Raw genomic sequence first — 13,572 nt, 5'->3', positions numbered from 1 at the left:
TTAAATATAAAATCACAAGTGTTTGGGGCTTGTGCAAATGAGGACAAAGTCCACAGGGATGGGGACAGAAGCCTGCAGGGACAGGGACCGGACCGGGATGGGGACAAACTTTGTCCCCGTGTCATTTTCTACTTCAGCACTAGAATTAGCTTTCCCTTTGTTTTATGGTTTTAAACATGGATAAATTAAACAGATGTCTATGATTTAGTGTACTAAGGTCTCAAATCCAATGTGTTTTGCTCCCAGAAAGCCATAAGCACAGGCAGCTTCTGTATTACTAAGATAATACTGGAAAGCTAAATGAACTTAGGCAAAAGGTGGACCACAGTTAATTACTAGAAATGTGCATTTGTTAGCATGCCTTAAAATATTTAATGTGTGCAATATTGGTTTAACTGAATCCTATGAATTACAGCAAATTTCTTCCATGCGCACAGTTATTGATTACCCAAAAACTGAATCAACAAGTGCTACATTTCTTAACCTAGTATCCATGTATTCTGCCTCTAATTACAGAAAAGAACAGATTTCTGCCTGCTTCTCTTACCATTATGTCCCAGGGCCTTCATCATCACCTCCATCTGCGCATATTCATAGCTGACAATCTCACTGGACACCTCACTGGAGTTGTCCTGATCTGCATCTAGCTGCTCAAAACTGCTGCTGGTTCTCAAGTTATTTTCATGATCTTCTTCCTCCTGCTCATATTTCTTTTTCGGCAAATTGATCCTAAAACAAAAGATTTTAAAATGCTTATAAAAGAACAGCTACATTTTGATTTACTTATTTCTGAACAAACAGGTCACAAAACCACCATTTCTGATGAAAGAGACTGCAATTGTACAGTATATTTAATCAATATGGACTATATCTACAATACCAAAAATAACACTGCATACTTCAATTAAGAGAAAAGAATATAGACACAATCACACTGGTGAATATTTGGCTCGTTAGAGACAGTTAATTGGCCATACCTACACGGGGACCCAGAAACCTTGGCTAACAGAAGAAAGAAAATCCATTTCAATTTAATCAGTAACTTCTATCTAAAACATAAAAGACTGGGGAGGTTTTCAAATTTCTGCCCGTGTCCTGAATAGCCTCTTCCTCCCTCCTGTAGTTAGTTAGGACAGACTGCAGACCAACTCTCTATCTTCTCCCTCTCTTGCTGCATGTTGCCCCGCCTCTTGCTTCTGATTGGTGCTACTTCTGGCTATGGTCCCACCTCCTAACTGCCAATCAAGCACTCTATGACCTTATAAACCTACTTAAACCCGGCAGGGCGGTGTGAGCAGCTGGCTCCTTAGTGCACTCCGTGTGCCTCCCTATTCTTACTGCCACACTTCCTTTGTACGTTTGTTTCCTTTCTCTATTCCTCTCCCTATGTCTCTAATTCACTTTCTGCTTCTTATTCTTGCTCTCCCCAATCTTACTCCCTAACCCATTCCATTCCACCCCATAAGCTCTCACACTATTCTGGCTCCTTTTCTTTTCCCCTCTCCAGCCAGCTACTTGAACGTACTCTTCTCGGTCGCTTCCTCGACTTCCTTTCATTTTGACTGACTTGATCCTCTACAATCTGGCTTTTACCCCCTACACTTCACATGGGCCACCCTTATCAAAGTCTGCAGTGACCTGTTCCTGGCCAGATCCAAGGGCCTTTACTCAATCCTCATCCTTCTTGACCTGCCTGCTGCTTTTGATACTGTTAATCACTGCTTACTCCTTGATACACTGTCTTCGCTTGGATTCCACAAATCTGTCCTCTCCTGGTTTGCTCCTACCTCTCCCATTGCACCTTTAGTATATGTGTTGGTAGATCCTCCTCTGCTGCCATCCAGCTAACAGTTGGTGTACCCCAGGATTGTCTTAGGATCCCTTCTCTCTCTGTATCTCATCCTTCGAGGCCCTGATTTTCTCCCATAGCTTCTAGTATCATCTATATGCTGACACTAAATGCTGATGATTCCCTGATTACCTCTCTACACTTGAGAATTTAGCGAAAACCAAGAAAAAGTTTCCTCCTGTCTGTCCCGCCAGCACCTGAAACTAAACATGTCTAAGACTGAGCTGCTCCTCTTTCCTCCTAAACCCTCTGCCCCCTCCCTCATTTTCCATTTCTGTCAATAATACTGTTATCGTTCCCGTTTTCTCTGCTCGTAACCTTGGAACTTCTCATTTTCTAAGGACATCCAACAGACTGCGAAAGCCTGTTGCTTCTATCTCTACACCACCTCCAAAATTTACCCCTTCCTCTCGGAACACACTACCCAGACCCTTGTCCACACCCTTTTGACCTCATGCTTAGACTACTGCAATTTACTTCTAAGAAGATTCCCGCTGAACTACTACCTGCAAGCTGTGCAAAATTCTGCTGCACTGGCTCTGAATACAGTTCAAACTCCTATTACTAACCTACAAATGTGTTCATTCTGAAGCTCTTCAGTATCTCTCCTCCCTTGACTCTCCTTATACTCCGTTGCTCACATAAGTTGATTTTATCTGTACCCTCCTCCTGCACTGCCAATTCCAGACTTCTTGCCTTTCATCTCGCTGCCCCGTATGCCTGGAACACACTACCTGAGTATGTGCATCATGCCCCTTCCCTTCCCCAAAAGCAGGCTGAAAACCCACCTATCTGAGATGGCCTTCAACTCTTAACCCTATTCCCCTCTGCTCACCACCCTAATCGGTAGCTTACCACCTCCCCTAACTTTATCCCCTAATAGCTGAAGTAGTAATAAAAGTAGTGGGCTGAGATCTTGGTGAACTGAGTTCAGTTCCTGTAGGAGCTCCTTGTGACCTTGGGTAGGTTGCCTACCCTCCATGGCCCCAGGTACAAAACTTAGAATATGAGCCTAACAGAGACAGACGTGCCTGCACACAATGTGCACAGCGCTGCATATGTCTAGTAACGCTATAGAAAAGATTAGTAGTAATAGCAGTAGGTTCAGAGCTAGTCTACAACGTGGTTCCATCTTCTATGAAATAAATCGATATTTGGCAGGGTTTGATGTGCTGCCTATCCAGCCCTTACAGCCTCTGAGTCAACACTGCGTCCAAGTAAGCACCTGCCAGTCAGTTCTAGTGCAGTGAAATTTTTATGATTTGGGATGTTTGACATTATATTGTAATCTGCTGTGAGCATTAGTTTTGAAACTACATGTTTTTAAATAGTTAAGTAAAAGGACTAAAAAAAACCTCTTCTTAGTCAGTTGATTACATGAAAATCACTTATGGGAGTTCTATAGATACTGCCTCCAGAATCCCTCTTGGACACAAAATGCTTAAAGCAGAGAAAACAGACACGAAAGCTATCAACTGGCACTGGATAAGATGTAGTGGCAGGATCACATGCTTTGGCACAAGTTTAGATCATGTGCCCCAGAACTGGTATGTTCAGGCTTCGAGTGCAAGCTGTTGACAGGATGCAGTTTGGCAAGTTTCAGCTAGGAGGATTCAACTTTAGAATAGCTTTATTTGCCATAGGTCACTCTGCTGGGGAACTCCATTTCAAAGTACAACTCACAAAGGAATGGAACAAGAGGGAGATCGGTAAGAAACTGTTTAAGTGTCTTAGGATCTTTCTGTACCTGAAGAAGTGGTTGTTACCCCACAAGATTCGGTCTCCATGGTTAAGCTGAATGGGCCCCATCACAGAAGAGCCATTAACACATGTCCTGCAGGAGGAAATAAAATGTTGCAGAATTTCACAGTCAATCCACTATCTTGCCTTTTAGACCAAGATTCCCTAAGTATTCAAACAGTAGAAAAACAGCAGCTTAAAATGTTACAGTACTGCAGTGGATACATGAGTCGTGCCAAGGTATACTATATCTGACCATGCTATGAAAATCATCATTGAACCTCAAATATTATAATGGGAAACTCTTGTATAATCCCCCTTCAACAATTCAGTTCAAAATTAACTTAGAAAGGCATGCAGAGAAAAATGTCACTTTGTAAAACTGAAACATTTCAAGACATTTAAAAGAAACAGCTCTACGATTTTCACATCTGGTCAAAAATTGTCATGTTCACATATTTATTCCCTGTACAATTAAATATATTAGTTAAGCCAAAGCTAATTTTTCCAGAGCAGACATTGTTAGACAATGATCATGCTGTTTGTGGTTGACAGCAGCCCCAGAATGGCCTGAGGTCTGCATTTTATCAGAGTAGTTGCTTTTTTTTAATTGAAAGTTCATCTGAAAGGCTTCTTGGGGCAATTAACCACAGGACCATGTGTCTTTTCATTATAATGAAAAGACACATGGTCCTGAAATAAAAGTATGAACAGGAGTTAAAATTCTCTGACTTCCTGGGATTCTTATATTTATCTGTTCTTATTTACAATTGACAAATTAAGCCCAAATAGAAGAAAACTGAAAAATAAAGACAGTATAAATAGCTTTGTAGTTTTCTTACAGCATAGGTTACTGCTGGCAGAATTCTGCACAAAAATTTTGAACATTCTATGTACAGTATTTCAAAATTCTGCAAAGTTTATTTGTAGTGTTTTGCACAAAATTCCCCTATCCTAAGGCCTGAAATTTAAAAGATATCAACTTTTCTTGTCTTATCAAGCAGCATCTTGGGATAAAGATCTGAATTGTTTAATTGCGACTTCCAGTTCTTATCAACAATTTAGGCGACACTTAAAAACATATCTGTTTACTAGATTCTTAGGCAACTGAAGTATTTCATCTAATTGTAATTCATTTTAGTTTTGTAAATCGCATAGAACTTAACGATATTGTGGTATAGAAGTAAGTTTTTATGTTATATATATTATCTTATGAAATTCCTTCCTACCTTTTCCTTTCTCAAAGTTCCAGCCTCCTCGGTTCTCTCTCTCACTCCAACTGCAATTTTGTCTCCCTTTAAATTTCACTTCTCAATTGCACCCTGAACCCCCTTCATAGTGTAGAATCTTTCTCTCCCTCTCATCACTGGCTGCGAATCTCTTCCTCCCTTCTAACCCCATTTCTGGTCTGGAAGTGACATGGCAGAGAAAAGGCCCTGGCGGGGCCGGCCACAAGCAGCTTGTTTACAGTACTGTCTCTGCAGGCCAACCACTGCTGCTGCTTTGGGAGGGCCCATGGGTAAGAGAAACTGGCTCCACAAGGAGCGGATCCGAAGCAGGACCAGGAGTGTGGGAGATGACAGGTTTAAGTAGAATTCTGCACAGCTTTTACAGAATTCTGTGCAGTTGGGGACTACTGTGCAAATTTTGCACTGCGCTTTAGTGCCAAATTCTGGCAGGAATAATAGGTAAGTATGTTTTAAGTCAGAAACACTCATACACGAGCAGAGCTGGTCTAACCAATGACTAGCCAGCTGACTAGCTAGCAAAAAGCAGCTGCAGTCAAAGCAAAAGAGTAAGTCTTGACAGTCAGACAAACTAAAAGAACCATCAGTGCCTACTTTTTCCAGCAAAACAAAGTAATATTTAGAAGCATGATGTAAAATTATGTGTTTTTAAAGAATTGTAGAATGATCAAGACTCTAGAGTTTATTTATCAAAATCTTGGAGGAAATCAGCAGACTAAGGACCTGAAAATTAATTTGGGGGAGCGGGATTAATGTTGCAGGTTTGCCTTGGGTTCTTAATTCTCTTGCACTGGCCATATGCATGAGTCACTTTAAAAAGGATCAAACATTCAAGATTCCAAACTAATGTGAAATTATTGGAAACCACAAGCGAGCAGAGCCACCATTCTCCAGGCTAGCTCAACCACATTTTAAAGGCAGCTGAAGACAATTTTCAAATAGCCCAAATATTTGCTAAGTAAGCACAGTTACTTACCGTAACAGGTGTTATCCAGGGACAGCAGGCAGATATTCTTAACGTATGGGTGACGTCACCGACGGAGCCCTGGTACGGACCTTTTTAACTAGAAAGTTCTAGTTGGCCGCACCGCGCATGCGCGAGTGCCTTCCCGCCCGACGGAGGAGTGCGTGGTCCCCAGTTAAGATAAGCCAGCTAAGAAGCCAACCCGGGGAGGAGAGCGGGACGTAAGAATATCTGCCTGCTGTCCCTGGATAACACCTGTTACGGTAAGTAACTGTGCTTTATCCCAGGACAAGCAGGCAGCATATTCTTAACGTATGGGTGACCTCCAAGCTAACAGAGAGGGAGGAGGGATGGTTGGCCATTAGAAAAATAAATTTTGTAACACAGATTGGCCGAAGAGTCCATCCCGTCTGGAGAAGGCATCCAGACAGTAGTGAGTAGTGAACGTGTGAACTGAGGACTAAGTGGCAGCCTTGCAGATTTCCTCGATAGGTGTGGAGCGGAGGAAAGCCACAGAAGCAGCCATAGCTCTGACCCTGTGGGCCGTGACAGCACCTTCCAGTGAGAGACCGGCCCGAGCATAACAGAACGCAAAGCAGGCAGCAAGCCAGTTGGAAAGCGTCCGTTTAGAGACATGACAACCTAGACGGTTAGGATCGAAGGTCAGAAAGAGCTGAGGAGACGAGCGGTGAGCCCTGGTACGATCAAGGTAGTATGCAAGGGCACGCTTACAATCCAGCGAGTGTAACGCCTGTTCCCCAGGATGGGAATGGGGCTTAGGGAAGAAAACAGGCAATACAATGGACTGGTTGAGGTGGAAGTCCGAGACCACCTTAGGCAGAAATTTAGGATGGGTACGCAGAACCACCTTGTCATGGTGAAAAACAGTGAAAGGTGGGTCGGCAACTAGTGCATGCAGCTCACTAACCCTCCTGGCAGAGGTGATGGCAATGAGGAAAAGCACCTTCCACGTAAGAAATTTGAGTGAAGTTGTGGCAAGAAGCTCAAATGGAGGTTTCATGAGGGCTGATAGAACCACATTCAGGTCCCAGACGACTGGAGGAGGCTTCAGAGGTGGTTTGACATTGAAGAGGCCTCTCATGAACCGGGAAACCAGGGGATGAGCCGAAAGAGGTTTTCCGAGGATAGGCTCAGGAAACGCAGTGATGGCACTGAGGTGGATTCTGATTGAGGTCTACTTGAGGCCAGCGTCGGAGAGAGAGAGCAAATAGTCCAGTACAGTTTCCACCGCCAGTGAGGTGGGATTGTGATGATGAAGGAGACACCATGAGGAGAACCGGGTCCACTTCTGATGGTAACATTGGAGGGTGGCCGGTTTCCTGGAAGCATCCAAAATACGACGGACAGGCTGAGACAGATTCTCTGGAGAGGTCAGCCCGAGAAAAACCAAGCTGTCAGGTGGAGCGAGGACAGATTGGGATGTAGTAGAGACTGATGCTGCTGTGTAAGTAGAGTAGGAAACACAGGAAGAGGAATGGGCTCCCTGGAGTTGAGCTGAAGCAGGAGGGAGAACCAGTGTTGGCGAGGCCACCGAGGGGCGATGAGGATCATGGTGGTTCTGTCCCTGCGGAGTTTGAAGAGCGTCCGCAACATCAGAGGTAGGGGAGGAAAGGCATAGAGGAACCGATCCGTCCAGTCGAGCAGGAATACATCCGGGGCCAGACGATGAGGAGAGAAGAGACTGGAACAGAACTGGGGCAGCTGATGGTTGTGAGGATCTGCAAAGAGGTCCACCTGAGGAGTGCCCCAGAGAGCAAAGATGGTGTGGAGTGTGGGAGGATCCAGGGTCCACTCGTGAGGTTGAAGGATGCGGCTGAGATTGTCGGCCAGGGAGTTCTGTTCGCCCTGGATATAGACAGCCTTGAGGAAGAGACTGTGGGCCGTGGCCCAGGTCCAGATGCGGATGGCCTCCTGACAGAGGAGGGGAGATCCGATGCCGCCTTGCTTGTTTATGTAGTACATGGCGACTTGGTTGTCTGTGCACAGGAGAAGAACCTGAGGGTAGAGAAGGTGCTGGAAGGCCTTGAGAGCATAGAACATGGCCCTGAGTTCAAGGAAGATGATGTGATGTTGACGCTCCTGAGGGGTCCAGAGTCCCTGGGTGCGAAGATCTCCCAGGTGAGCGCCCCATTCATAGGGGGAGGCATCTGTGGTTATGATCATGGAGTGAGAGGGTAGATGAAAGAGCAGACCCCTGGAAAGATTGGAGGAGTTCAACCACCATTGAAGAGATTGCCGAAGAGACGATGTCACAGAGATGGGATGAGAAAGAGGATCGGTGGTCTGTGACCATTGGTTGGCTAGAGTCCACTGAGGTGTCCTGAGGTGGAGTCGTGCCAGAGAAAGTACATGGACCGTCGAGGCCATGTGGCCCAGGAGGATCATCATCTGCCGAGCTGGAATGGAGTGATGAAGGAGCACCTGACGGCAGAGGTGGAGCAGAGTTCGATGGCGGTCGGAGGGGAGAAATGCCCTCATTAGAGTGGTGTCGAGAACTGCTCCAATGAACTGAAGTCGCTGTGTGGGAAGCAGATGCGACTTGGGGTAGTTGATCTCGAAACCCAAGAGATGGAGGAACGAGATGGTGTGATGAGTGGCTTGAAGTACAAGCGGAGACTTAGGTGCTTTGACCAGCCAATCGTCCAAGTAGGGGAACACCTGAAGGTCGTGAGACCTGAGGAAGGCCGCCACCACAATAAGGCACTTGGTGAACACTCTGGGCGATGATGCGAGGCCAAAGGGTAGCACTTTGTACTGATAGTGATGGTGCTGTATCTGGAACCGTAGGTAGCGACGTGAAGACGGATGGATTGGAATGTGAGTGTAGGCCTCCTTGAGGTCTAGGGAGCATAGCCAGTCGTGGTGGGAGAGAAGAGGGTAAAGCGTGGCTAGGGAGAGCATTCTGAACTTCTCTTTGACTAGACACTTGTTGAGGTCCCTGAGATCGAGGATGGGACGAAGGTCTCCTGTTTTTTTGGGGACCAGGAAGTAGCGGGAGTAGAATCCCTGACCCCTTTGGTCCGGAGGTACCTCTTCGATGGCATTGAGGAGAAGGAGGGATTGGACCTCCCTCAGGAGGAGGAGGGTTTGGGAGGAGTGAGAAGCAGACTCTACGGGAGGATGGTCTGGTGGAAGAGTCTGGCAGTTGAGAGAGTAGCCGTGGCGAATGATGTTGAGGACCCACTGGTCCGAAGTGATGACCTCCCAACGGCTGAGGAAAAGCTGAAGACGTCCTCCGATAGGTTGAGGGAGAGGCAGCGATGGTGGGAGAATGGCTATGCTCTGGAGAAAAGAGTCAAAAGGGTTGAGACGGCTTAGATTAAGGAGGAGGTTTGGCAGGTTGAGTCTGTGGGCGAGCCTGAGTCTGATGTTGGTGGCGAGAACGGCGAAACTGTTGTTGAGGTGGATTGAGAGGTCTGGCCGAGAACCTACGCTGGTAAGAAGACTGTTGTCTGTAGGGACGAGCAAGTGGAGTCTTCTTTTTAGGTTTGATCAGAGTGTCCCACCTGGTCTCATGTGCTGAGAGTTTCTGGGTTGTTGAGTCCAGAGACTCTCCGAAGAGTTCATCGCCCAGACAAGGTGCGTTAGCCAGGCGGTCCTGGTGGTTAATGTCTAGGTCAGAGACTCTCAGCCATGCCAAACGGTGCATGGCCACTGCCATGGCAGAGGCGCGAGAGGTCAGCTCAAATGAGTCGTAGATGGAGCGAACCATAAATTTCCTGAGTTGGAGGAGGCTGGAAATTTGTTGCTGGAACAGAGGGACCTTACGTTCAGGAAGATATTTCTGTAAGGAGGAGAGCTGTTGCACCAGATGCTTCATGTAGAAGGAGAAGTGGAAGGTGTAGTTGTTGGCTCTATTGGCTAGCATGGAATTTTGGAAAAGGCACTTACCAAATTTATCCATGGTTTTTCCCTCTCTGCCAGGAGGGGTGGAAGCATATACACTGGAACCCTGAGATTTTTTCAAAGTAGATTCCACCAGGAGGGACTCGTGGGGCAATTGAGGTTTGTCAAACCCTGGGATTGGGATAACCCGGTACAAGCTATCCAATTTACGAGGGGCTCCAGGAACAGTGAGGGGAGTCTCCCAGTTCTTATAGAAAGTTTCCCGTAAGATGTCGTGGACGGGCAACTTTAGAAATTCCTTGGGAGGTTGCTCAAAGTCTAGGGCATTGAGGAAAGCCTGAGACTTCTTAGAGTCGGACTCTAAGGGGATGGAAAGAGCTGCTGACATTTCCCTAAGGAATTTAGAGAAAGAGGATTGCTCTGGTTTGGAGGCGGTGTCGGTCATGGAGGGTTCTTCGTCGGTTGACGAAGCGTCCTCTTCGGTACCATGAGGGGAGTCTTCCCACAAGTCTGGGTCCCTAATGTCGGGGTGCGTACGTTTGGACATCGGCGTGGAGGGCTCGGCATGGCGGGTCTTTGAGAGAGATTTGCCTGAGCGCACCGAGGCGGTACCGGGTGAGGAAGACCGATGTCGTTCCTGGGACCGGACAGGGTCGGCAGTAGCACGGGTATGCACCGTAGGTGTTTCTGCCAAGAGCACCGGCATGGAGGTATTAGTCGGTACCGAGGGGGTCGACACCGATGGGACAGTGCGAGGCTCGGACCGGTCCTGTACCGGAAGGTGCGGTGCCAGCAACGCCGGCAACAGTTGTTGGAGTTGTTGTTGCAGCTGCTCCTGTAACTGTGTTTGGAGTATGGCTGCGATGCGGTCATCCAGGGGAGGCACCGGTACCGCTTTTTTCTTCTTCGGTACCATAGGTGCCGCTCTACGCTCCGGCGATGAGGAGGCCGATGATGAGGCACTCACCGAGATCGGAGCGGAGCGTTTACGGGGCCGGTGCGGCGCCGGTATGGCCTGTGTCGCAACCGTGGCAGGAGGGCGCTCGAGGGAAGTGGAAGGCTTCTTAGCCGGCTTACCTGGGCCCAACGACCCCGAGGAAGGGTCCGGTGGTGTCGACGTCGTCGGTGCCGACTTTTGGGGTGCCGTTGATGTCGCGGCAGGTTCCATGGCAGATCCGGTACCAAACAAAATATTTTGCTGGATCTGCCTATTTTTCAAAGTGCGCTTTTTAAGCGTAGCACAGTGGGTGCAGGTGTCAGCCCGATGCTCTGGACCCAGGCACTGGAGGCACCAATTGTGCGGGTCTGTGAGAGAGATCGGGCGTGCACACCGCTGGCACTTCTTAAAACCCGGTTGAGGGGGCATGAAGGGAAACACGGCCTCCGCAAAATCAAAGCCGGAGGCCTGTATGGTGACAACAGGCCCCGCCGGGGCCGGCTCGAAAAAATAAAGAAAACTCGATGAGTTTTTTTTTTTTTTTTTTAAGGAAAAGTAAAGTAATCCAAAGGGAAAAAAGGAAGAAATTCGGAAAAAATACGCGAGCGGGAAGGCAAACTAATGATTTCAACGGCCGTTGAAAAACATGCGACTTCTTCGCTCCGCGGAAACGAAGAAACTGGGGACCACACACTCCTCCGTCGGGCGGGAAGGCACTCGCGCATGTGCGGTGCGGCCAACTAGAACTTTCTAGTTAAAAAGGTCCGTACCGGGGCTCCGTCGGTGACGTCACCCATACGTTAAGAATATGCTGCCTGCTTGTCCTGGGATAATACAGGTGCTTTTTTATATGCATACTTCTTATAAATTTTCACGCTATTTATACTACATGTGATGAAGGGGTGGCAAAATAGCACAGTTATTTATCATAACAGGTGTTATCCGGGAACAGCAGGCAGATTTCTCATATGTGGGTGGCGTCATCCACGGAGCCCAGTATGAACAGTGCTAAAAGTGTACTGTCACTTTAAACTTCTTAAGAAACTTCAAGACTGCCTGCACCACGCACGTGCGAGTGCCTTCCTGCCCGATGTCAGCTCATAGTTTCTCAGTTCCATAAGCAAGCTATGAAGTCAACCAGGGGAGGTGGGAGGGATATGAGAATAACTGCATGCTGTCCCCAGATAACTCCTGTTACAGTAAGTAACTGTGCTTTATCCTTGGACAAGCAGGCAGCATATTCTCACATGTGGGACTCCCTAGCTTATTGAACGGGAAGGTGGGAGAGTTGGCCATTAGGAAGAAAATAAATTCTGTAAAACTACATGCCAAAACTGCCATCTCATCTGGAATAGGATTCTAGACAGTAGAGAGATGTAAATGTGTGAACTGAAGACCAAGTAGCTGCTTTGCAAATATCTTCAATGGGAGTGGAGCGCAAAATAGCCACTGATGCTGCCATATTTTGGACTTTGTATGTTGTTACATGACCCTCAAGCTACAGCTGAGCCTGAGCATAGCAAAAGGAAATGTAGGTCGCTAACCATGTGGAAATAAGTTTGTTTTTATTGCTGTTTGAATGTTAGAGGACCGGTCCCTTTGAAGTATACAGTCATGTAAAAAAATTAGGACACCCCATGAAATATTTAATTCTTTCTTAAGAAATGTTCACATATCAATGTCAAATTTGTTTTATTTATCTCTGGAAAAGAAAGTGATGTAATTGCAGGTAAACTACAAAAATTTTCCTCGATTTACCCATGAAATCAAGGATATCCACAAAAATGTATATTCTAACTGAGGAATAAATTAGAACACCCTATACCCTAACATCTAGTGCTACCCCCTTTGGCTGGAATAACTGCAGTGAGATGCTTCTTGTAGCCATCTACCAGTCTCTGACATCGGTCTGAGGAAAGTCTAGCTCAGTCCTCAATGCAGAATTCTTTCAGCTGTGAGATGTTTGAGGTTTTTTTTTGCATGTTCCGCCCGTTTCAAATCACCCCACAGCATCTCAATGGGATTAAGATCAGGGCTTTGAATCGGTCACTCCAGGACTCTCCATTTCTTAGTTTTCAGCCAGTCCTTGGTGGATTTACTGGTATGTTTTGGGTCACTTGTCATGTTGCAGGGTCCCATTCCACTTCAGCTTTAATTTTCTTACAGATGTCTCACATGTTCCTCAAGTATCCTCTGATACACGGTAGAATTCATGGTAGATTCTATGATGGTGAGCTGGCCAGGTCCTGCTGCAGCAAAGCATCCCCAAACCATGACACTTCCACCTCCATGTTTCACAGTTGGTATGAGGTTCTTTTCCTAGAATGCTGTATGCCAAACATGTCCTCTTTTCTGGTGTCCTAATAATTCAATTTTAGACTCATCTGTCCATAGAACACTATTCCAGAAGTTTGGGTGTTTGTCTACATTCTCTCTGGCAAACTTCAGTCTGGTCTTGATGTTTCTCTTAGAGAGCAAAGGTTTCCTCTTCGCACACCTCCCATGCAAGTTAAATTTGTGCAATTTCTTTCTGATTATAGAGGCATGCACTTTCATATCAACAGTAGCAAGAGTCTGCTGTAAGTCCTATGATGACATTTTAGGATTTTTAGAGACTTCTTTTAGCATTCTGTGGTCTGCTCTGGGGGGTCAACTTGCTTGTACACCATTTTCTGTACCGTGGAATAGCTAATGTCAATTTCTTTCAAGTGGGCCTGGAGAAGGTTCTAAGAACATTCTAAGAATGTATGCCTTCTGCTTGATGAGGGCAGCAATTTCTGAAGAGATTCTCTCTGCAGCATGACAGGAGAACAAACTATTTATTTATTCAATTTTCTATACGTAATCCCAGGGAAGCTCTGAACGGTTTACATGAATTTATTCAGGTACTCAAGCATTTTTCCCCGTCTGTCCCTGTGGGCTCACAATCTATCTAATGTAACTGGAGCAATGGGGGGATTAAGTGACT

General features: G+C 46.4%; 1 protein-coding gene across 3 annotated transcripts in view; it reads right to left on the bottom strand.

The window, feature by feature from the left end:
* The window catches only part of KIF13B (kinesin family member 13B), a 485,412-nt gene that overhangs the window by 253,343 nt on the left and 218,497 nt on the right, over nt 1-13,572 (bottom strand). For all 3 annotated transcript variants that reach the window (XM_033935468.1, XM_033935467.1, XM_033935469.1), the window contains exons 15-16: nt 3,597-3,683; nt 548-729 (exon numbers count right to left, since the gene is read on the bottom strand). In XM_033935468.1, the coding sequence (XP_033791359.1) occupies nt 548-729; nt 3,597-3,683 (269 nt within the window). The remainder of the gene's footprint in view (nt 1-547; nt 730-3,596; nt 3,684-13,572) is intronic.

This window comes from Geotrypetes seraphini, chromosome 3, assembly GCF_902459505.1.
Source record: "Geotrypetes seraphini chromosome 3, aGeoSer1.1, whole genome shotgun sequence".
NCBI lineage: Eukaryota > Metazoa > Chordata > Amphibia > Gymnophiona > Dermophiidae > Geotrypetes > Geotrypetes seraphini.
The sequence above is the reverse complement of the archived record's forward strand: the minus strand, read 5'-3'. Positions and strand labels throughout refer to the sequence as shown.